Below are 22,228 nucleotides of genomic sequence, written 5' to 3'. Positions count from 1 at the left end.
ACACGGCTTACTGCTAACAGCCGTTGACTCTTTCCCTATCTGAGCTGCAGGCGCATTTCCAAGTAGCGATATTCCGAGGACCGTGCTTTCTGCATGTATGCGTTGGCAGTGACGCTTGATGCTTTCCGGTAACACCAACCCCAGGTATCTCCTCGAACCCTCGAACGCATCAATCAACCACTCTCGTTTGACTCTGGGGTTGTCGGGTAGCTCCATGCTATGCCTGTTGTGACGCGTTCTCGCTTCGAGATACTATGCTTTGCATCGTCTTGCAGTCACACAATCGTGTCCAACTCCCCTCCAGTCGCGACTCTAGCGGGTGGTACCCTAGTCGATTAGCAGTCCCATTTTTTTCCTGCATGTTTGGTCTGGTCTCTGATCTCTTTCAGACCCTGCCCCTCAAAACCATACGGCGGGTATCACGCATTCTGTTGCCAAGATTTCATAGTATCGGTACACTTGACGAAGAATGCAGAGTCTGACGTATTTGCGTTCCCCTCACTTTGCATATTGCATGAGTGGGCCCATTGCATCCGGAAGATACGAGCAAAGAGCGCTGTTAGGACGCACGTCTGCCGCCTTGTTGTTTATGCGTCCATCTTAGGCGTCTAAACATGCACAATGCCGATCGAGACATGTTCAGCCTTGAGAAAACGGGTTATAGCAATTGTCTCCGATCGCCTGCCGTTTTTTTACAGCGCTACTGCGCGCAGCACGGTGGCAAGAGCGAACCGGACAAGCTGTACCTTTTGAGGTTTGAGTCTCTTACTAGCTAAAATTCTGGAACCTCTACCGTTGGCTGCCTTCTCGCCAGCACATACTATGGGTCTCCCTCATTCAGAGCCGCAACAAGACCCGCAGATTATTCATTTCCACAAGCCCAATTGCCCCTCAGTTTTTACTGGCGGGCGAGACGCGCTTGGATACATGCTACACTCGCCTGCTGTAATATATTGCTCCATCCCACAGTAGGCACATATGCTTCCCCCATCCCCATCCGACTGACTGCAAGCCGCTCCCTCTTCCTTGCTCTTCATACATCAACGCTGTCTATCCCTTTTGTACAGCTGTCAATCCTTTATTGGCGACTATCAACCACACCCTAAAAGTAACATCTGTCGTACAGCCACTGCCACGAATACCTCCCTTGGCCTACTATCGTCACTACCGACGAACGCTTGCCAATTTAGAAATACTCCGCAGCTGCATTTCTGCTTCCAGACTGACAGCTCACCATCGAAGCGCCATCAGTCGTTCCAATCGCTCAATTACACGTCAATAATCACATCCGAACACATACAACATGTTCTACGTTATGTACCTGACAGGTTAGTACCGAAAGGACTCTTTTTCTTTTTAGACAAATGGTACCACATAGTCGGATATCGAATGAGACATATGAAGGATCTTGTCCAGATACCAGTCGGCGTAAGACGCATGGGTTGGCAGCCCTGTCTAGTGCAGAAGACCCACACGATGGGGACCTGGATAACATGTCATCTACGAGCTTGTTGCATGATAGTAGACTTAATGAACGTACTGGTAACTGACTCTCGGGTGTAGGCCTATGCCAAAGGCGCCACTGGCCCGACCCACTTTTCCAAACCTACCGAACACGCTACGGATACGGTTCAACAGTCAGAGTGAACAACCGAGAGTACTCGACTGATGTTGAGTACGAGAGCGAAGAGCTAGCCAAGAACGCCGCCGCCACTCGAGCCTACATGATCTGCCGTAACTTTTCGGTAAACGATGGAATGTACCCAGGACAACGGCCCGGCCAGGGTGCACAAGGACTGCCAACACCGATAGGAGCGGGCCGACGGAACACTTCCTCATCCAACGACTACGACAGCTCCAGTACTACCAGTGGCAACACAAGCCCAAGGAACTCTGACTATGGCCTAGATGCTGCACAGGCGGCTGCGGCAGGAAGTAGACGACCGAGTAAAGCCTCTGTGGCCCCTTCAACATCCTCGGCATGCTATTGCGGTCGTGGATATGTCCGTGCTTACGAGAGATGTTCGGATTGTCTCCAAGAGGCGGGATACAGAGTGTAAGAACAGATCGATAGACGACACTTTCTCCACTGCATACGAACCGCACACCAAGCAACAACGACACACCAAAACCTAATGACGACCGCATCAAATCAAAAGACTTGAAGAGCCCAAGCTCAGCGATACCACGATTCCTACGAACCTGCATCCTTCACTACCCCGTTACGGCCTGGCCGATAACCCCCATCTTTACCCATGACGATATATCTCTTTCGGGACCGGCTACCTGCTTTCCATCTCGTTACCGAACCTTCTGGGACGTGTAAAAACTACCGTACCCCAGCTACTTTCGTGTCCCTCGTCGACTTCTTCTACTTCTTTCCCGGCGGGGCTGCATAGCGACGGCATTGAAGCGTTTTAGCGAAAACCTGTTCCTCTTATTGCTTTTTGGATCGGAAACACTTGTCCTTGATCCTGGGTTGGCACTTTTCCCCTTGTTTATGAAATTGCTGTCATACATGATGATGATGACCTTTTTCTTTTTGGTAGTCAGCTGTTTGTCTGATGATTGAGCAAATATCAAAGATGTATGAAGAAAGATCACATGATGGTTCTGGCCACACGGCTGTATAACGATGACGTTTATGACGACTATGAAATTATATACCTTTGTTCTGCTACAGTACACTGCTTCGCATTCATTGACTGGAATGATCCTGCGCTTTCTGTTTCGCTGCATATCCAACACAGCCGCCAGGAAGCATCCTGGGTGATTGGCTCGCTTCGCTCACGTGCAATCTATAGGCGACCATGCTAGCCGAACTGCGTTGAGCAGCCTAGCAACATTACGACCTTCACCTGATACGCGCTCTTGCGAACAACTATATAGCGCTGCACCTAGAGATGTATTCCCCACTCGACGCCCCGCGAAAAGAGATACGCCTACTCCATGTTCACCCAGGGGCCTGGGGTGACGACATCGAATGCCACCTCGAAACTGTCTCACTAAATGACAACCCAAAATTTCACGCTATATCATATGTTTGGGGTGACCCGAAGATCACACTGCCAATCACGATTGATGGTCAACCGCTGGCCCTAACACAGAACCTTTTCAACGGACTTCAGCGATTGCGGCCTGTAGATAAAACGTTGATCATCTTCGCGGATGCAGCGTGTATTGATCAGTCCAACCTCAACGAGCGATCTCAACAGGTACAGCTTATGGGCGAAATATATGCCTCCGCGGAAGAAGTCTTCATTTGGCTTGGTTACGGATGCGAGCTCCAAGCTCCCGTAGCACAGCCAAAGATTATTCACTGGGTCGGAGATGATACGGACATGGAAGTTACAGATTCCTATTTCAAGAGGGACCACTCTCTGGTCCGAGAGAATGGGGAAGGCAAGGAGATAGAAGACGTACTGGGACTTTTCGTCTATTTAGGGTTTCGTGCTATGGACAGACATCTGTATGAAATACCCTTTTTTGACGTGGAGGGAGACATATTGTATATCAAGCAAAACTGGCCGGCAGTCATTCGAGCTGCGGAGACGTTGCTCTCGAACCCTTGGTGGACGCGGATCTGGGTCGTTCAGGAGACAGTTCTCGCTCGCCATGCCACCGTGGTTTATCGCAACATCACCATCCCCTGGACTGTAATTACAGATGCAGTCCGTATCTCAGATCGCCATGATCTTGATTGCTGCCAGAAACTATTCTCGTCGCTACCATACAATGATAAAGAGATCACCGCTCAGTTGGGGTCTGCTATGTTCAATGGGGCGGGACTGTTAAAGATAATTAGACAAAGAGGCGATAAGTTAAGCCTGTGTCAGATCATGCGCCAAACGCATTTGCGTGATGCAGCAGACATCCGCGATAAGGTGTTTGGTGTACTTGGGCTAGTAGAAGATTGGCAAGGCACGTCTCCCATCCTTCCTGACTATAACTTATCCCCGAAGGAAGTCTATATGCAAGCAACCTTCCATGAGATTGAAAGCACCGATACTCTAGGAGTATTGATTGGTACTATTGTTTCTGGAATACCTGGGGCTCCTTCTTGGGTTACTGAGAAAAGCGCAAAATCTTGGGCTCACAATCACGCTGCAAGAGCAAGAATTGGCTGCTATTCGCTGTTTTCAGCGGCAGATTACCACAAGGCTAATGTCGAGAAACAAGGTGACATACTGATAATTGACGGCTTCAAACCACGCCATAGGATATATCAAGTAAGCCCCATACTTTCCAATGATGGAATGGATAGGAATGCGTACGTCAAGAACATCGTGACATGCCGTCGTATGGCTGGGCTCGAAGAAGAAACGCGTTCTCTCTATTCAGAGAGACAAACCGGAGAGGACGACTTCTGGAGGACAATGGTTCAAGATTGTTGGATGCGGTACTCTTTTACAAGGGACATCTGGGGTAGCCCCGGGCATTCTGAGAATATTTTCCAAAGGCTTGGAAACATAGATGTAGCTTTCCTAGGTAAGGACTTCTGGAGCAAGCTGAAGAACGAGGAAACCAGAGATGCTCGCACTTTGGACGAGCGTAACCATATTCAGGGCTTCTCTAGAGCTTGTAATTTGTTTGGCTTTTGTCGGAGATTCTTCATCACGGAAGATGGCCACATGGGGCTGGGTCCTCCCGAAATGCTTCCTGGTGACTCGATAGCTATCTTGCTAGGATCGAACGTACCATTCTGCCTGCGACCCGTCCCGGATGCGCCCAGAGGTCACTACACGCTCGTGGGGGATACGTATGTGCACGGCCTGATGGATGGAGAAGGCGTCCCATCGAATTGGGCGGACCACGTCGTTAAAATTCACCTCCATTGAACGCGCCTCGCTATTATGAGCGTGATCTCAACAATCGATCTGTGGCAACAGCACGACTGACCACGAAGTGAAGATTGGTAGTTAACAAGTGGTGCGGACACGAAGTGTGGGGGGAAGATGCGTCACTACGAAGAAGCAATGTATTCCCAAGTTTTAACTTTAACTAAAATTGTACCCTGAAGCTGTCCATGATGATCAACGTTGCGACTTAAGAGAGTATGTAGTAATTTGAAACTCAAGGTAGATTCCTGTGGTTACTGTCGCAACTCACCAAAAACATGCTTTGTAAGGAAAAGTTCCATGTCAATCTATCCTATGCTATGCTCTGCTTATAGTGCCACAAAAAGCAAAACGCAAGGATGTCAAAAAGAAACCCTCTCATGATGTACTCCCAAGCAAAAATTTCCGAAGCCTACTCCTCTCATCCCTCCTCGTAATAGCATCGACTTGTGCCAACGTCGTCGATGGAATCTCACAGCAGCCAGCGCCATCAATCGAAGAACTACCACGCGTACGAATATGACGCTCACGTTTCGGCACTTCAACCTTCTGGTACTCGGTCTCGATCATCCTGTAGTTCCTGCCATAATCACGCCATCGCATCTGGGATGCGATCAAGACCACGGGCAAGACGCTGACGAGCTCACCTAGCCCAGCCCACTGCGGCTTGATCCTGACTTGGTTGCCCGCCTTGAGGAATGCGCCGGCTGCAAGGAGGATTGCGGCTACATTGTACAAGGTCGACCAGCTGAAGTTCAAAATTATACGTCGGTACGCGGCAAAGGAAATGTCGAGTAAGATCAGAACATCGTGGAGACGCGTGGTCATGAGGACTACGTCGGCCGCGCTTTTCGCGATGTCTGAGCCTTGGTTGAGGTGAACGCCGACATGGGCTTGCTTGAGCGCCATAGAGTCATTCGTACCATCACCCACGAACATAACGACCTTTCCGGGAGTTTGGAGGTCGCGTACGTAATTCATCTTGCCCTCAGGTTTGCAGCGTGCCTTGGTGTTTCCCTGAGGAATGTAGAGCGCTTCAGCAACTTCAGCAACGGCGCCAGCGGTGTCGCCGCTGAGCATGTGTACTCCGATACCACGGGCAAGGAGTTTCTGGATCACCATCTCTGCCCCAGGACGAGGTCGGTCTTGTAGCACGAAGCTAGCGCGAAGATCTCCGCCATATGTGAAGTAGCATGTCGTGTGGAGCTCTGGCCCAATTACATTGATATTTAACCACTCAGCGTTTCCGGCTCGGATCTCGACTCCTGTCTTCGCGCATGTGCCTTGGACTCCTTTACCGGGGATACTGGTGACATTTGTGACCTCGAGAGGTTCAAAATTCTTGTGAACGAGTCTGTCTTGTGCCAGCCAATATGTGATCCCAATGGACACCGGGTGCTTGATATCCTTGAAAAGGCCCATCAGCAAGCCCTTTGTGCGACCGTGATCCGTATTGCGGTATCTGGGAATATCGACGACCTTCAGTGTTCCGCTAGTTATGGTCCCGGTTTTGTCAAAAACTACATCCGTAACATTGCGTGTAGTCTCGAGTTTCTGCGGATCTCTAAAGATGATGCCATATCGTGCTGCTACGCCACTCGCGATTAGGACAACCACTGGTACAGCGAGGCCGATGGCGCAAGGACAAGACACGATGAGTGTAGCGATAGCGTAGGTAGTTGCCGTCAGTAACGCGCTCCGCCATTGTTTCTTGTTGTGGTATCTTTCGACGAAGAGCCAGATGAGGAAGACCGTAAGCCCGATTGAGGCCATTACAGGCACGAACCAACCAGCGACTCGGTCAGCAAGTGCTTGTGTTCTCGGCTTTGTCAATTCTGCGTCTTCCACCAAAGTTGCGATGCGCTGCACGGAGTTCTCATGAGGTAATTTTGTCAGCCTCACTGCTAGGAACCCGTCCCCATTGTTGGTACCGGCGAAGACTTCGGAATCTAGGCCTTTTGCCTTCGGCTTGAACTCGCCAGTTATCATCGATTCGTCGACATTAGAACCTCCGTACACAACAATACCATCCGTGGCTACCCTGGTATGAGGAGGGATCGTGAAAAAATCGCCGTATTGGAGTAGTCGAGTATCGATCTTGGTCATCGGGGCGCTGGACCAAGAGGTGGTCTCTTCCGGGGTTGTAACAAGAATTGCCTCGTCAACTTGGAGCGATCGGAACGACATCGACTTTGCAGCGCGAAAACGGGCGAACTCGTTGATGACCTAGAGGTGGGTTTAGTCAGTATTCGTCTGACATGTAATTCCTGCAGGGAAATTACTAACACGGCCTAGCAAGATCAGTGTTACCAAGAGAGTGGATGTCTCGAAGAATGATCCTGTTTCTAATGGCTTGCCTCTGACCTGGAAGACGTAGGAAACGACGCTGAAGATATAGGCCATGGTAGTACTGAAGGCGATCAAGAAGTCCATCTCAAGAGTATGAGAGTGATACAAGGATCGCATAGCACCTGGAAGGAACGCCTTCAAGGCGATGATCTGCACTACAGTGGCAAGTACCAACGAAGTGTGCAATCCAGGAAGATAAATCGACTCATGCTTGGGCTCTAGTTGCTGTGAAATCTCTGGAGTGCCTTCAGGGCGACTTTTGTTCTCGTGGTGGCCTACAGGTGTCCAGGCGAATACCAGGACAGGAATCGTGAGAACTAGTGAGAGCGAAAACCATTTCAGAGCTCGTATGGTCTGTTTTGCCCCTGAATCGAGTCCTGGGTCTGCCGCAATAGGCGCCAGGCGCAAATCTGGATCAAATTGACGATAGTGCCTGAGAACGTCCCGCGCTCCAATCATGGCTGCGTCGTAATATATCTTCGTCGGTGGTACACGAATCGTCGAAACCCCACGATCTTCATGAACAGTCGTCTTCTTCGGAGTTCTGTTGCTTAGCCCACTTAACATAGCGAAAGGACGCCACGGCGCTCGTTCGGGGACTTCGATGCGTATGACACCGTCTGGCTGACCGGCATGCTCCATGCGTCTAGAGTCGGTAACGATAACCTCCAAGACTTGACCGTCAGATGCGACCTGCTCCTTGAATTTGTATCCGGTCTTTGTTTCAAGTAGCTTGATGACTTTGCCAATCGACAGACGATTGGTATCGAGCTCTAGCTCAATTCGAGCGAGTACAGTGTTCGCCTGAAAGTTCTTGATGGCAGGAATGCGGCCAACAGTTCGTGAAAGTCCCGAATCACAACATCCGCACGTGAGGCCGTCGATCCGGAGAATGACACGCTCGAAGTTCGGAGGGCCGAGCTCAGGGTCATCATGTTTGCCTAGATGTTTTAGCGAAGAGTCCTCACTTGGGCAATGCAACTCTGAGCAACAAATACCTATAGTACGAGGGTGTTCATGCGCATCCCCGAAACCAGTGCCCTCTTCTGTCTTGATAGTAACATGCTTATGTTCGCTATCCGTCGTCGGTGAAGGTGTATGAGACCGGCTTGCTGAGCAGCAACTGGAGACTGCCCAAAGTGGATGGTGATATGGCTTGGTCTTTGGAGCGGGCATGGGTATCGGAGAAGGTGCTGGTACCGGCATTGGATTCTGAGTCTCCTCCGCAGTTTGCACGTGTGGAAAAGGACAATTCCCCCACGGCAGGTTTAGTGCTTGTGATTCTGATCCTGGGTTTGGCGTTTCAGCGAGGCTCAGCGGTATCGCAGCGGTTTGATCGTCTAAGTGTGGTGTGTCAAAGAGTACTCTAGATACTGCTGGTTTCGTTGATACTATTGCGGGCTCGGGGTCTGCATCTGAGGGAGCCACGTTATCAGGTCTTGATCCTGGCACTTGACTTGTGTAATGAACACCATTGGTAGGGAAGGTTTGAGATGCCGGCTCTTCAGCTCGAGAATACGAAGAGTCAGTATATGGAGTCCGCACCGGGTACGCAACCGCGTGTGGATTGGGCGCGGGTAATGTTATTGTCTGATCTTGACTGTCCGCGGGTTCGAGTCCTTGAAGACGGGTGCGGAGAGTAGTACCACCAATGGCGGTAACCATAGACATCTCCATGATGGTGAGTAGTTCTATTAGTGATAGATGGTGATTCTGGTGTTGATACTGATGTTGATACTGGCGTTGATGGTGCTGTGTTCAGAGACGTGGGGTAAAGTTGGAAAGACAGAAGTCAACAAACAATCGTGTATTCTCTTGGATATGGTAGGCGCAATGGTGTCGTGTGGGGGGTAGCCACGACGTTGTAATACTCATGAACATGAGGACCTCGAATACTCGACATCCCCGTTGCCAGCATATCGCGTTTTCCCCACCGAGATCTGTATCAAGCTTCTTTGAGAACGCACCATAGCCCTGGGCAGCGGTAGACTGCTACTGTTGGGTCTGCATATGTCAATGATCATACTGACAGATGTGGTGCACCATTCACAAAGCGCACAAGTGCTACTGACGCTGTAAGCATGCATCTGGGTAAGAACGAAGGGCTATTGTCTTCCGTGTGGTAGTAACCTTCGTGATACCCGGGTACCAGTCTCCAAGAGGATGTCGGCTTGTACAAAGAAGCTCTTTACTTGTGAGTTATACCTGAGTAAACCATAGCCCGAAGGTATCCACTGTGTTTTACTTTAATGTAATTCGAACCTACTGAGTGCCTTTAGGCTATAGAATCATTTGGTGTCAGGTTGTATAAGTCCGAAAGCGACACATGGGCCATCACAGCGATGCAACTTGTCTGTTGAAGTGGTGACGCACAAAGCATGGGAGCCGCAACGGAAATGTGGGGCTGACATCTTGGGCGGTGTCCATCAGTTGCGTCTAGTCCAGTATTACCAAGTGTTTAGTTCGAGTACCAAGTTGGCGAGGGGGGTTTTTTTTTTGCGGAACCGATACTTATGAACTTGGCTGAACGTCTCAAAGAGATCTTAGGGTAAGTGGCCTAACACGTGATAGCGCGCTTTCGAAGATTGCGTCATCAGAGTTGGCGTTCACCCATCCGCTCCAACGCCAACTGCAGGAACGCAACACATCTACGAACAGCCGGCACTGCATGCATCCGCCTCTCTGCTTATTGCAGCCATGATCAGTGTTGTTGTACTGTGTAGCTCGCAACCGCAAAACATCACAGCCTTCAGATTTATACTCATTGCGCCAACTCTATAGGTGACAACAGACATGGCAGGCGCGCGAGGAAGGTCGCATAAGAGCGCGGAGTCGGCTACTCCGAGGCGCTCAACGCGAAATGCAAAAATAGCGCAGGGGGATGAAGGCGTGCCAGCCGTCTTCCAAGAAATGCTGCGCGAAGAGCAAACGTCAAAAGCTACTAGCGCAGACGAGAAGGAACCACCACTGAAGAAGAGAAGGACAGCGCCTCCACGAAGAGAACCAAGCCCCGAGCACTTTGTTGAGCCATTAAGACAACAGGGACCGATTACCGGTGCTCCCGAACTACCATTACCCACGCCGTCTCAGACCAAACATGCTGCATCACAGTCCCAGATGCCGTCGCACACGCGATCGCGGCCCACCGCTCCAGCCCAATCTATCGTTGACGAAGAACCACGTACGAGCGAACGAGTGCGACAGACCATCATCGACTCGGACGAGTCAGATGACAGCGATATGGAATGGGAAGATGCGCTTGCCGACGGCGATGATACCGATGATCCTGATGAAGGTGTCGAAGCTGTACCCCAGATTGGTGACATCTCTATTACCATGGGAGCCAAAAAGACTGAGGACCCCGGGACAAAGAGGAAAGTGCGTCGACGGGCAATAACATCGGTTGACAAGAAGCGACGTCTGGATATTCACAAGATGCATATTCTTTGTCTACTCTACCATGTCCATCGCAGAAATGCGTGGTGTAACGATAGGAGAGTGCAGAGCACATTACGCAAGATCGTGCCTCCCAAGACCTTGTCCAACCTGGTACCAAATCCCGACTTGTCACAATACTCGGCTTCGAAACACTTCATAGATGGCATGAACGAGCTGAAGGTGCTGTGGTCGAAACGATTTAGAATCACGGCGCAAGGCATGTACAAGCCTAGGTGGGCGGAGGTTGAAGCCGCTATCCGACCCTTCTCGGACTTTGATGACCTTGATGACCCGATGGACAAGGACGAATTCCGTACCGCAGCACATACCTTGCAGGGGTCTCAGGATGTAGGAACGCAACTGTTTTGCGCTCTTCTTCGTGGTATCGGAATCGAGGTCAGACTCGTCTGTTCTCTACAGCCGTTGCCCTTCTCATCTGCAGCTGAGCGAGCCACCCCGCAAAAGTCGAGCGCTCAGAAGAATACAATTGTTGTCGATCCGTACAACAAGCCGGCAGAGCCAAGCCCGACAAAACCCAAGTCACAGGGTCCGCGTAACAAGAAGCTATCGAGACTCGAGCGTGTGATGGGCGAGCGGCATGCCGTCCTTAACAAGACAGGTGTATCACCCAAGAAGCAGAAAGCCTATCACACACCGTATCCCGTGTACTGGGTTGAAGCACTTAACCCTGCGTACCAAAAGTGGGTACCAATCGATACACATTCTACATTCACCGTCAACTCGCCTGAGAAACTAGAGCCGCCACTTAACTTTGCTCAGAATAGTCTCTCCTACGCGATAGCGTTTGATGAAGATTATACTGCGAAAGACGTCACCCGAAGATACGCGAAAGCATACAATGCCAAGACGCGAAAATACCGCGTTGAAAGTACCCCTGATGGAGTCAGATGGTGGAGACGCACGATGAAATTCTTCGAGCGTGCAGCAACTCTTGACAGAGACCAGATGGAAGACGCTACTTTGGCCCGCAAAGAAGCAGCAGAAGGCATTCCAAAGAATGTGCAAGATTTCAGAGGCCACCCAGTCTATGTTCTTGAGCGACACCTTAGGCACAATGAGGTGATACACCCCTTGAACCAGGTCGGCAAAGTCAACTGTGGCAGTGCTATGAACCCCAAGATGGAACCCATCTACCGTCGCACAAACGTACATCTGGTCCGAACAGCTGACAAATGGTATCGCATGGGGCGAGACGTCAAAGTTGGCGAGCAGCCACTCAAGCGTGCGAAGCCGAAGAAAGGCAGAAGACCCTCAATCGGTGCAGACATGGACGTTGATGAAGAAGCCGACGAGGTTGGTGCTGGTCTCTACGCGGAATTTCAGACCGAGCTCTATGTCCCTCCTCCAGTTGTCCGAGGTCGCGTGCCGCGCAATGCCTACGGTAATCTTGACCTCTACGTTCCGTCCATGTGTCCGCCCGGTGGTACGCACATTCGACATAAGCTCGCATCGAAAGCAGCGCGTATCGTCGGTGTGGACTTTGCAGATGCCGTGACTGGCTTTTCTTTCAAGGGTCGCCATGGTACTGCAATCATACAAGGTGTCGTAGTTGCTCAAGAGTACGCAGATGCTGTACAAGCGGCCATTGACGGCATGGAGTACCAACAAGAAGAAGCCGAGGCCGAAGCTCGTAGGACCGAGTCTCTGCGGCTATGGAGACGCTTCTTCCTCGGTCTTCGCATTGCACAACGGGTTAATGCTATTGAGATTGATGGCGAAAGAGGCCCGGCCTTTGACGTGCAAGACGAGATTAGTAAAGAGGATAGAGAGTTGGCGGCACAGGAGATGGCAGGAGGCTTCTTCCCTGACGAAGGAGATGTTGCAGAACCGTCAGGTCGTGGCTACCAGCCACCAGAGCAGGATTATGGAGATGGTGGGTTCATGCCGGAGGATGACAACGACGATGATGGTAATGGTGGTGGTGGTTTCATTGCAGAAGAGAACGATCGTGCGGGACCCATCAGTCTGAATCGACATCAAAGCTTTGAAAGCTCCATTCTGGATTCACAACAGCTGCTTCCTCGCCGCAGAAGCAGCTATGGTCAGATCTATTCTTCAGAAGATGATGAAGAAGAAGAAGGTGGAAGCTTCATTCGTGATGGTTCTATAGACGAGGCCGGCCCTTCTACCGATGCCAAAAAGTCTGAGAGCGGAGCTGCACAGCTTAATGGCTCTGCGGATGATGCTGGAGGCTTCATACCTGAAGAAGTACCAGTCACTAATGAAGCAAGTCCAAAGGAAGAAGCTGGCACAAGATCTACAAAGCAAGACGACGACATGGAGTCTAAGCCGACATCGAATCCCAACTCCGACGCCGAGATGCACTCCCCGCCCTCCTCATCTCCATCAGAAGCTGGGTCGCTCATGATGGAAGATCCCGAAGATGAAGACGCAGATCCCGACTGGTTGGTCGATGCTACGTAGCTCAGAAAACGGTAGATACCCGCGCAATTTTATTCATTTCATTGCAACACTTATTAATTTGAAGTGCATAATATCACCTTGCACGGATGTTGACATCTCCTACAGACCTTGAGAATCTGCAGCTATCCGAATTCTGCCGTTCCCCGTGCTTAGGTACCTTGATGGCTTTGTGCTACATCGGTAAAGTGTGATGGGTTGGGTTGGGACTGGTACTACTACGCAATGAGTTTTGGACGCCGCGGCCAACTATCTTCTTCTGAGCAAAGGGGGTGGTCGGCTTGCTAAGAATATCTGACGATTGACACAAGGGGACGCATGGAGAAACAAAGGCCTGGTTGAGCGCAAAGTAGCATGTCAATGACACTGATGCGTTGGCAGTATCGGAAACAATAATGGACAATTCAATATCAATGCATTCGAGAAGATGCCATCTATGCACGGCGAATCTATACTCTATTTTTTCTTCGTCTCGAGCAAATCATCCAAGCCCTTCAACCCACCTTCAAACGAACCAAGGTCGTACTCCTTGGGATATCTAACCAAGATATCCTTCAGCTCTTCAATATGCGCCCTCTGCTCTTCCGTCAACTCCTCCCACACACCCTCAAACGCATTTTTAATACTAGGTTTCTTCTCTTTTTCGGCTTCTTCAAACGCCCTGAGTACTTCTTTCCTGACCGAACCCCTAAGTTCCTTTTCCTTGCTATCATCCCATAGCTCCTTTCCTTCAAGCCACTTCCTCAGACGCGTGATGGGGTTGTCACGGCGTTTCCAGTCCTCGACCTCGACGCGTTGACGGTAGGCGAAGGAGTCGTCTGATGTGCTGTGGTGGCCGACGCGGTAAGCCATCATTTCTATAAGAACGGGTCGACCGCCGTCGTGGAGAGCAAGACGGCGTGCTTCGGCTGTTGCGCGGCGGACGGCGAAGATGTCGTTGCCGTCCACGCGGAGGGTTGCGATGCCGTAGCCTGCGCCGCGAGAGGCGATTCCATCACCGCGGTATTGGTCGGATGTGGGTGTGGAGATGGCGTAGCCGTTGTTGCGGCAGATGAAGATACAGGGTACTTGGCGGGTAGCTGCGATGTTGAGGGCGGCGTGGAAGTCTCCTTCGCTGGCTGCACCTTCACCAAAGTAACATACTGCTACTCGTGGTTCGGTTTCTGGGTTCTGGATGTTTTGCATCTTGAGGGCATAGGCAGCGCCTGCTGCATGCGGTATCTGCGTCGCCAATGTTGAACTAATGGTATGGATGTTGAGCTCTTTGCTTCCGTAGTGGACGGGCATGTTTCGTCCGAGACCATTGTCTTTTGCGTTTGCGAAGAGTTGGTTCATGAACGAGGAGAGGGTGAAGCCGCGCTGGAGGTAGACGCCCGATTCGCGATATTGGCAGAAGATAACGTCGGCGGGGGAGAGGGCGCTCGCGGAGCCGATGGCTATGCCTTCTTCGCCTGCAGAGACCTTGTATCGTCAGCATATATATTCACACATGCTTTGTGTTCTGGCCTACCATGTAGAATGACAGCCTCCCTTGGCGTTGCGCTTCGAACATCAAGAGATCCATTATGCTCACTGTGACCTGTCAATGGAGTGTTTAGACGGAGTAGCAGCCTCACTGACGCTTGACCATGTTCTTGTATAGCGATAGAGCCTCCTCGTCTGAAGTCTCTACACCAATCTCTTTGTCTATTATCTCTCCATACTGGTTCATGACACGGTACGTCGATATCGCTTGGGCTTGGGCTGGTTGCATGAACTCCATGGTGTTTGTGAACTCGCTGTTCAGAGCTCCAGGGAAAAGCACTCTGCAGAGGATATCAGCTTTCCATCCTAACATGTTCTAGACGGTATACGCACTTCTCAGCCGTAGGCGTCGAAGCAACACCACGACATGTCTGCCATGGTGTGTTTGCAGCATTTCTCGACCCATTGAGGCGTGTTTGTAGGCTCGAAAGCCTTTGTGACCGTAATATCCGCGAAGTATAGCGGAACGACATTTTGACAATCTACATCTTCAAGCGTGCGGGGGAGGGCGGTATATCAACAATCTGGGGAAGGATGACTTGGGTGGGCGGCAAGCGTCGGCGTAACATGATGTTTGACCGCGGTACTTTGGGTCCCTCTTCAGCGGCCGCTAGCGAACCCCCGGCCGCCTATGCGCGTGTCATTGCGCATCGAGAAAGTCGACGCCAAGCCATTCCGCCAATCGACCACACCAGACCATCACAAACATGCAGGCTTCACGACAGAGAATAGGGCGTCAATTGCTCGATGCGAGTAAGAGGAGGGTAGCGAGAGAGCCGTACAAGTGTTTCTCTTGCTCGGCCAGACAGGCGCAGCAGCAGACGCCACCCCCGAAGTCTCCGCAGAATGGCTCGCAAACGACGCATTTTGGCTTTGAGACGATATCCGAGGCCTTGAAGGAGCAGCGAGGTATTCAATTAAACTACTCTACCTTCAAAATACCCGTTGCTAACCCAAACACAGTCGGCGCAGTCTTCTCCTCCGTCGCCTCATCCTACGACTCCATGAATGACTTCATGTCCCTTGGAATCCACCGCCTCTGGAAAGACCACTTCGTCCGCAACCTGAACCCTGGTCGTAACCCCCTCACCGCGTCTCCTGGCGAACAACAAGGCATGAACATCCTCGACATAGCCGGCGGCACCGGCGACATCGCCTTCCGCATGCTCGACCACGCCTCGACCATCAACCACGACGCCCACACCAAAGTCACCGTCGCAGACATCAACCCGGACATGCTCGCCGAAGGCCGCAAGCGCTCTTTGCAAACCCCTTACGCCCGCTCCCCGCGCCTCGACTTCATAGAAGCGAATGCCGAGAAACTCGATATGATTCCCTCGTCCAGCATCGATCTCTACACCGTGGCGTTTGGAATCCGAAACTTCACACACAAGGAGATTGCGCTGAAGGAAGCGTTCCGTGTCTTGAAGCCTGGTGGTGTATTCGCTTGTCTCGAGTTTAGTAAGGTGAATAACCCGCTTTTCGATGCCGTGTACCAGCGGTGGAGTTTCGGTGCTATTCCCTTGATCGGACAACTTGTTGCGGGGGATAGGGATAGCTATCAGTATCTTGTGGAGAGTATTGCGCGGTTCCCTAGTCAGACGGAGTTTAGCAATATGATCAGGGATGCTGGATTTTTGGTGCCAGGCAAGGGGTACGAGGATTTGACGAATGGCATTGCGGCGATCCACAAGGGTGTTAAGCCAAAGGCGTAGGTGTGAGGGTCGTGTTTGGGATATGCGCTGTATTAGTATGTAATAACATGGCATCGGTCACGCTTGGACGAATACACGAGTTGCAAGGGCCATGATTTAGAGCAATGTACAAGATGAGTGGAGTGATAGCATATTCATTCATACTGCAGACGATCGATCAATCAAGGCGTTGCCGCTAACTTGATATCCACAATCCCTACCCATATCCATACCTATACCCGATGCCTGCCCGACCCAAAACTCCGCACCCACCAAGCATCAGATACTGATGACAAGCAGATATAAGATCCACCCCTTACATGAGAGTTAGATGTCCTTCCAGGCCGTGTGCAAAAGCAAATCCATTTGTAAACGCCAGTTCCATCCATCCGCTATGATACTCAATCTGATAGGAAGATACACAATGTATGTAAAAAGCGCTAAAGAGACAGTAAAGAGGTATCCCGACCCCATGTCCCAAGAACGCCGTCGAAAAGATGATAATAGATGTTGAGAAATGCAAAAGCTTGACGTAGTTACGTTAAGAAGAAAAAAGTCATCAGCGGAAGTACGATCCACGCTTCCCTCCGCTGCCTGTGCCAGATCCACCTCGTGCTTCTTCAAGACTGCGCCGGGAGCCCCCAGCACCAATCTCACTCATTTGGAAGAGCAGGGGCTCGTCATCGTCAATGTTGGTTGCGGCACGGCTATTGAAGTTGTAGCGACTTTGACGCTCAGTTGAGCTTGTGCCGCCTGTGCTGAGGGTAGTAGAAGAGCTATGCGAGAAGAACCCGCCGCGACCACGTGCACTAGCCTGGGTGCCGCGCTTGGTGGGCATGTTGGAAGTTGATAACGGCCGGGGCAAGTCGTCGCGAGAGTCGTTATCGGTGTTCTGGTTATCGCGGTTGCCACTGGCTAGCATCTCCGTTTGGGCGAAAAGTCCACTAGAAGTAAGACCTGCGCTGGTCAGACGATGCAGATCGTTAGCGCGGTCAACCTCTTCGGATGGAAGACTGGCCGATCGTACGCCGAACACGTCCGGTTCATCATCAGGGAGTGTGCGATTTTGCTGGGAGACAGAGCTCGATCGGCGGGTGTAGTGCCATGGGCGTGGTGATGTTGGGATGGCAATGGCATTCATGTTTTGATCTTCGCTCTCGCTTTGTTCTTCTACGTTGATCGGATCATGCTCGCGCGCCCTTCGACCAGGTCGACTTCGACTGCGTGTAGGCTGATCATATTCAGCGATGCTGTTCGCGCTGAGACGAGAAGGGATGGCAGGTGTATGTGGAGTGTGTGGCGAGATTGGTTTGCCAGGCGAGGAAGCTGTTGACACAGACGTGCCAGCGATCATCGCGGGAACGCTGGATAAATGCCGACTGGAGGAGGATGACGAGCGATGAAGCATAGTAGAAGAAGAGACTGATTCAGCGAGTCCGGTATGAGACTCTCGCATCCGCTGATATTTGGAAAGCTGAGCAGTGGTCTTGTGCATTGTGGCTGCTTTGGCGGATTGATCACTCCGAGTAAAGCTCTTCAAATCCTTCTTGGACTCAAGGAGCTTCAGGAAGTCAGAGATGTTCTCATCGTCGGTCCTGACCTCGCCCGAACTGCCACCAGTCCCCTCGTTCAAGGTATCGGATCCGCGTTGCATGGACGATGAGAGACTTCCCTTTCCGCTGCTGAGATTGTCGTCTTCTGTTTTGCTGTTGCCTCCTGTGGAGAACTTGCTCCTCCTATGACCGAAGCTACTACTGTAACGACTGATAGGTGCAGGTTTTGGCGAGCTTGATGCAGAAGACGTGATGACAGTGTCATTGGGTAATGAAGGTGTCCGAAGAGCCGTTTGTGGGAGGGCGTTCAGCGATGTTCGATTACGTGGTTGGGTGAGCGGATTCGGAGTAGCAGTCCGACCAAGTGAACTACTGGGCCTCCCTACTGAGCTGGTGGGAGATGGAGGCACCGCACTTCCAAGGGCTGGAGACGATGAGAGTGAGCCAGCCTTGAAAGGTTGGAAAGACACAGAAGTCCGTCGTTGATACTGCGGCGCGTCTACGGAGCGTAATGAGGATTTGGACCCTTGAGCAGTGCGATGATTGGGTGGCAGCTTTTGTGGTGGTGACTCCATTGGGGATGATGAGGGAAGATCCCGAACTGCGCGAAGAGCTGAGATTGGGCTCGTTCCTGTTGGCGGACCAACTTGATGGAATGTGGAAAGGCTACCATACGCTTGTCCAACATCGGGGCTTTCTTGTGCATTCATCTTGTTGACAGGAAGCGATCCGGGCATTTGGCGAGTTCTTTGCTCAAAGTAGGTGTCGTCTAGGCCCATGAATTGTGAGCTTAGAAGTGACTCGGAATCTTCTACGCTAAAGTCGCAGTTTGCACGATACTCGACTGTCACACAAAGGGGCCCCACAGGCGAGTTGGTGGGTTCGATCGTGTTCAGTTCTGTGATCTTGTCATTCTCGTCGGTTGGGTACAGCGGCAGACTCAGAGTATCGACGTTGGGACTCCTGAAATCGCCATTTGAGACGCGGTAGTTTAGCTTCAACGAGGGCGCATTTGCAGGTTGCTTGGCAAGCACCTTGTTGTATCTGAAAGCGGGCATAAAGCGTAGATAGGCGAACAGCGATCGAAAGGTGACGACGGCCTTTTTGTACACGTTGGGGAGCGGATCGTTGAGCTCTGATGGTTGTATTGAGCTCTTATCTCCGACGTGTACTCTCCAGCGCTCAAGCACGATTTGTGTAGGTTTGCCGGCGCGACCTGACGATCGAGAGGCGGCATCTGCAGAGTTCAGCGCTGCAGCGACATCCCATTTCTTTCCCTCATCGTCGTGTATAACGAGTGATTGGTTGTGGCCGAGTCCTTGTATGTCCAGGTAGATGTCGATGCATAATGATGGATGCTGACCGGCCATAGCATCCATGAGTTTCCATTCGGTGAGTTGGCGTTGGAGCACATCGCTATCGGGAAGGACGACGTTGAACTACAGCATGTCAGTGGAGGTTGGAGAGGTTTGAAAGAGGTGTCACATACCCACTTGTTGTGCTTCAGCTTGCCGTCCTTGTTGTATCCTGGGGGTAGTGATACTCGGGAAGATATCACAGCAAGGGCTGATTTGGTGAAGAAGTTCTGATGCAAGTCAGTATACATGCAGTCATAGGTGGGACCACAAGGTACGTACCTGGATGACTTGGTTGACCTTTTGGTAGTGCCTCTGGTCCGACTCGGACGAGGGCTCTCCCCTTGACATCATCTCGCCTTCCGATTCTTCAGCACCTCGGTCGCTGTATGGTGGCGTGGTCGAGTATGCAGTCATGTCCTGGCTATTATGCCGCTGGTTGTTGGTTCGGGTGGGGTTGGTTTGCAGGTTGCTGGCGGGCGAGGCTGTCCGCGGCGAGGGGCGCGAGTATGGGTGCATGGCGGCGGCCTCCTGCAGGTACGAAAGGGCTGAGGGCGTGACTGGCTTATCGAGGAGGGACTCGGGCGTGTCAAGTAGGACGGTTATGGTTGCGGCGGAAACAGGCGAGGATGAATGCGCGTAGCCATCACGAGTGCAGCCAGTGTCAGGTTCGCGTAGTAGCCGTCAGAAATGTCTCTCAGGAGACTGGGGCACGCGGGGACTTGTTTAAAGGGCGGGTAGGGCTCAGGCAGCAGCCATGATATGCAAGGTGGTAAACCTGAGGTTGAGTGAGGTGTGTGCCTGGGGCGATGAAGCGGAGTTAAGCTGAGCACCCGACTGGAAGGGTGAGATGGTTTTGGCTGCAAAAGTGTGGGACGACAGCTGGATACGGATGATGAGTCTTGTTCAGAGAGGAAGGGTAGGCGGATGGCGTTGGAACAGTCAGAGAGCGTTGGGACGCATGCGCTGGGAGTCAGTCACGCGGCGATGTTGGAATGACGAGCGAGGAAGATAGCTAAGCTCCAGACAAGGGCCGGCCACGAGATAAACGATGCAGCACCTGTGCAGTAGTCGGCCAGGCAAGATAAAGCTACCGGAAGCTGCAGGAAGCTAGCGGCTGTGATGGTCAACGAGGCAATCAATCTTACTTGGGCCAAATCCGGGGAACATGAGGTGCTCGTCTCTGCGTGGGAAGCTTCGGCGAGCTCACGACGACATGGGGGAGCTGGTATGGGTGAGTGCCACTGCTTGATCCGCGCTAGCGCCCTTCCCTACTACCTCCGAATCGAGACCATGCGAGCCAGGCATGCACATCCACTCTCATATCCACCTTGGTCGTCTGGGGATGTGCAGCCCGCTACCGTTCTTTTCGCAAATGCGCAATCATGCTCGTGTGCAATCGTGCTCGTGTGCAATCAAAGACGACTACTATCCCGGCTGTCAATGGTGTCATTGACTAGTCAGTCCGGCTATGCAGCACCGTTCGACGCCTCACCTTATCTTTTCACAGCTTCTGACCGGTCATACAAGATCTGCTTTATCGTCTGTGCTACAGCGTTGCCGGTGAGACGCGGTTTTGTGTCGTAAATGAGGCACGTCATGGCCAGCGAAGCGCTGAGGAACAGGCAGCTTCGTAGTACTGCATAACAACGATCAATTACGCACAAGGGTATAGCTTCCATGTCCGAGTGCGGGTCTGAGCAGGACTTCTTTCCGAACTAGTACCTCAGATGAGAAGTTGAATGCACAATACATCTACTGCTGCCTATGTATGACCCATGCATGAGTAGACGTATCGACGACTCCTGTGGCTGTTCAGCTGCATATGCGCTGCAAGGCATCCATTACTTGCTTTTGATATCCACGGGCTGGCCTTGGCGTATCATTGGAGAGGCAGTCATCAATGCATGGCAGTCAAGATATGGTATCATGGTCTGCTCGATGATGTGCTTGACGCCGCGTCTTCGGACCTTCTATGTAGCTCCCTTGTCGTGAACTCATCGCTAGGTCCGAGTAGCTTCCAGAGGCTAGCTCCCACCCTGCAGCAGTTCATGTTTCTTTTACACTCAAGTCTCGCCCTTGAAGCGCACCCAAAGTCTAAAAGGCCCTTCCCAATCGTGACCACAAGCGCCAAGTTGAGCGTTTGTCGCGTCGCAGAGGTTCACCGCCAGTCAGAGTGGAGAAAACGCGTGCGTGGTATATAGCATAGGCGTGCCCGCCGTCGTCGCGCGCGCGCGCAACACTGAGCTGCTTTCCCAGCTCTGCGTCTTCCATGCCCATCTCATAGCCGAGGTCGGACATCCCATGACATTGAAGCCATGATCATACACCACTGTAGCTCCTCTAGACGGCTTACGTTGGAAGCAATGTCGACCTCCGAGGACAGCTTGTGGAGAAGAGGGCGAACGCCATTGGTTGATTGCCATGGGCTTCGATATGGCCATCCCACAACGCGCCCGCAGTTGCACCTCCGAAGCATATTCGCGATTGCCACCTATAACTGACCCCTCGTTCGCACTTGCCGGAAGCTTCAGGAAGTATAGCAAATTCACTCTGACTCATCTTGACTCTTGCGACACATCGACTCAGTGTCTCCCTTGCTATCGCCTCGGTAGTTTCGTCATAGATACCTAGCACCTTAACCCACACCCATTTCGCGCCCCGCCACTCACGCCTCCCTCGACAAATACAAACACACACACATCGCCCCAGAAGCTTGTCGCGGCCCATCCCCTACCTGCGCCACATCGTACCTCTTGCCGGCTTCTCTGACGACCGACAATCGCTTTCCGACGACTTGCCACCCTGCTCCTTCCTCGCGCATACCACGTACATACCGATACACGTATACGCTTCAGACTTCCGCCAACGACTACAACTAGCCTTGCACAGCGCCGACCAGTCGCGTTCGGCCCTCTCATTTGGAGTCATCCTCAGCTTTACAGCCAGCGCCTTTAAACACGCTTTGACCCCTTGAGGTTGAGGCCAGGTGCTACTAGTAAAAGCTTCGGACCACTCCTCCTTCCAACCGGCAC

The 22,228-nt window shown here is 51.8% G+C and overlaps 6 protein-coding genes across 6 annotated transcripts; 3 read left to right on the top strand and 3 right to left on the bottom strand.

Annotated features, from left to right (window-relative positions):
• Nucleotides 1–1,303: 1,303 nt before the first annotated feature.
• ALTATR162_LOCUS723 (uncharacterized protein) lies at nucleotides 1,304–4,838 on the top strand (the record flags this gene model as incomplete). The annotated part of the gene is made up of 3 exons (XM_043308317.1): nucleotides 1,304–1,328; nucleotides 1,564–1,935; nucleotides 2,962–4,838. The coding sequence occupies 3 exons, from the start codon at nucleotides 1,304–1,306 to the stop codon at nucleotides 4,836–4,838; spliced, it is 2,274 nt and encodes a 757-aa protein (XP_043164252.1).
• Nucleotides 4,839–5,216: 378 nt separating this feature from the next.
• On the bottom strand, nucleotides 5,217–8,864 carry ALTATR162_LOCUS722 (uncharacterized protein; the record flags this gene model as incomplete). Its single annotated transcript, XM_043308316.1, has 3 exons — nucleotides 5,217–7,064; nucleotides 7,125–8,128; nucleotides 8,186–8,864. 3 exons carry the CDS (start codon nucleotides 8,862–8,864, stop codon nucleotides 5,217–5,219), a joined length of 3,531 nt encoding a protein of 1,176 aa, XP_043164251.1.
• A 1,116-nt stretch (nucleotides 8,865–9,980) lies between these two features.
• On the top strand, nucleotides 9,981–13,070 carry ALTATR162_LOCUS721 (uncharacterized protein; the record flags this gene model as incomplete). The annotated part of the gene is made up of 1 exon (XM_043308315.1): nucleotides 9,981–13,070. One exon carries the CDS (start codon nucleotides 9,981–9,983, stop codon nucleotides 13,068–13,070), a length of 3,090 nt encoding a protein of 1,029 aa, XP_043164250.1.
• Nucleotides 13,071–13,523: 453 nt separating this feature from the next.
• On the bottom strand, nucleotides 13,524–15,064 carry ALTATR162_LOCUS720 (uncharacterized protein; the record flags this gene model as incomplete). Its single annotated transcript, XM_043308314.1, has 4 exons — nucleotides 13,524–14,528; nucleotides 14,578–14,639; nucleotides 14,688–14,872; nucleotides 14,925–15,064. The coding sequence occupies 4 exons, from the start codon at nucleotides 15,062–15,064 to the stop codon at nucleotides 13,524–13,526; spliced, it is 1,392 nt and encodes a 463-aa protein (XP_043164249.1).
• Nucleotides 15,065–15,298: 234 nt separating this feature from the next.
• ALTATR162_LOCUS719 (uncharacterized protein) lies at nucleotides 15,299–16,306 on the top strand (the record flags this gene model as incomplete). Its single annotated transcript, XM_043308313.1, has 2 exons — nucleotides 15,299–15,500; nucleotides 15,555–16,306. The coding sequence occupies 2 exons, from the start codon at nucleotides 15,299–15,301 to the stop codon at nucleotides 16,304–16,306; spliced, it is 954 nt and encodes a 317-aa protein (XP_043164248.1).
• A 538-nt stretch (nucleotides 16,307–16,844) lies between these two features.
• ALTATR162_LOCUS718 (uncharacterized protein) lies at nucleotides 16,845–19,712 on the bottom strand (the record flags this gene model as incomplete). The annotated part of the gene is made up of 3 exons (XM_043308312.1): nucleotides 16,845–19,277; nucleotides 19,328–19,423; nucleotides 19,476–19,712. 3 exons carry the CDS (start codon nucleotides 19,710–19,712, stop codon nucleotides 16,845–16,847), a joined length of 2,766 nt encoding a protein of 921 aa, XP_043164247.1.
• Between the last annotated feature and the right edge of the window lie 2,516 nt (nucleotides 19,713–22,228).

Source organism: Alternaria atra (assembly GCF_907166805.1).
Source record: "Alternaria atra isolate CS162 genome assembly, contig: 21, whole genome shotgun sequence".
NCBI lineage: Eukaryota > Fungi > Ascomycota > Dothideomycetes > Pleosporales > Pleosporaceae > Alternaria > Alternaria atra.
The sequence above is the reverse complement of the archived record's forward strand: the minus strand, read 5'-3'. Positions and strand labels throughout refer to the sequence as shown.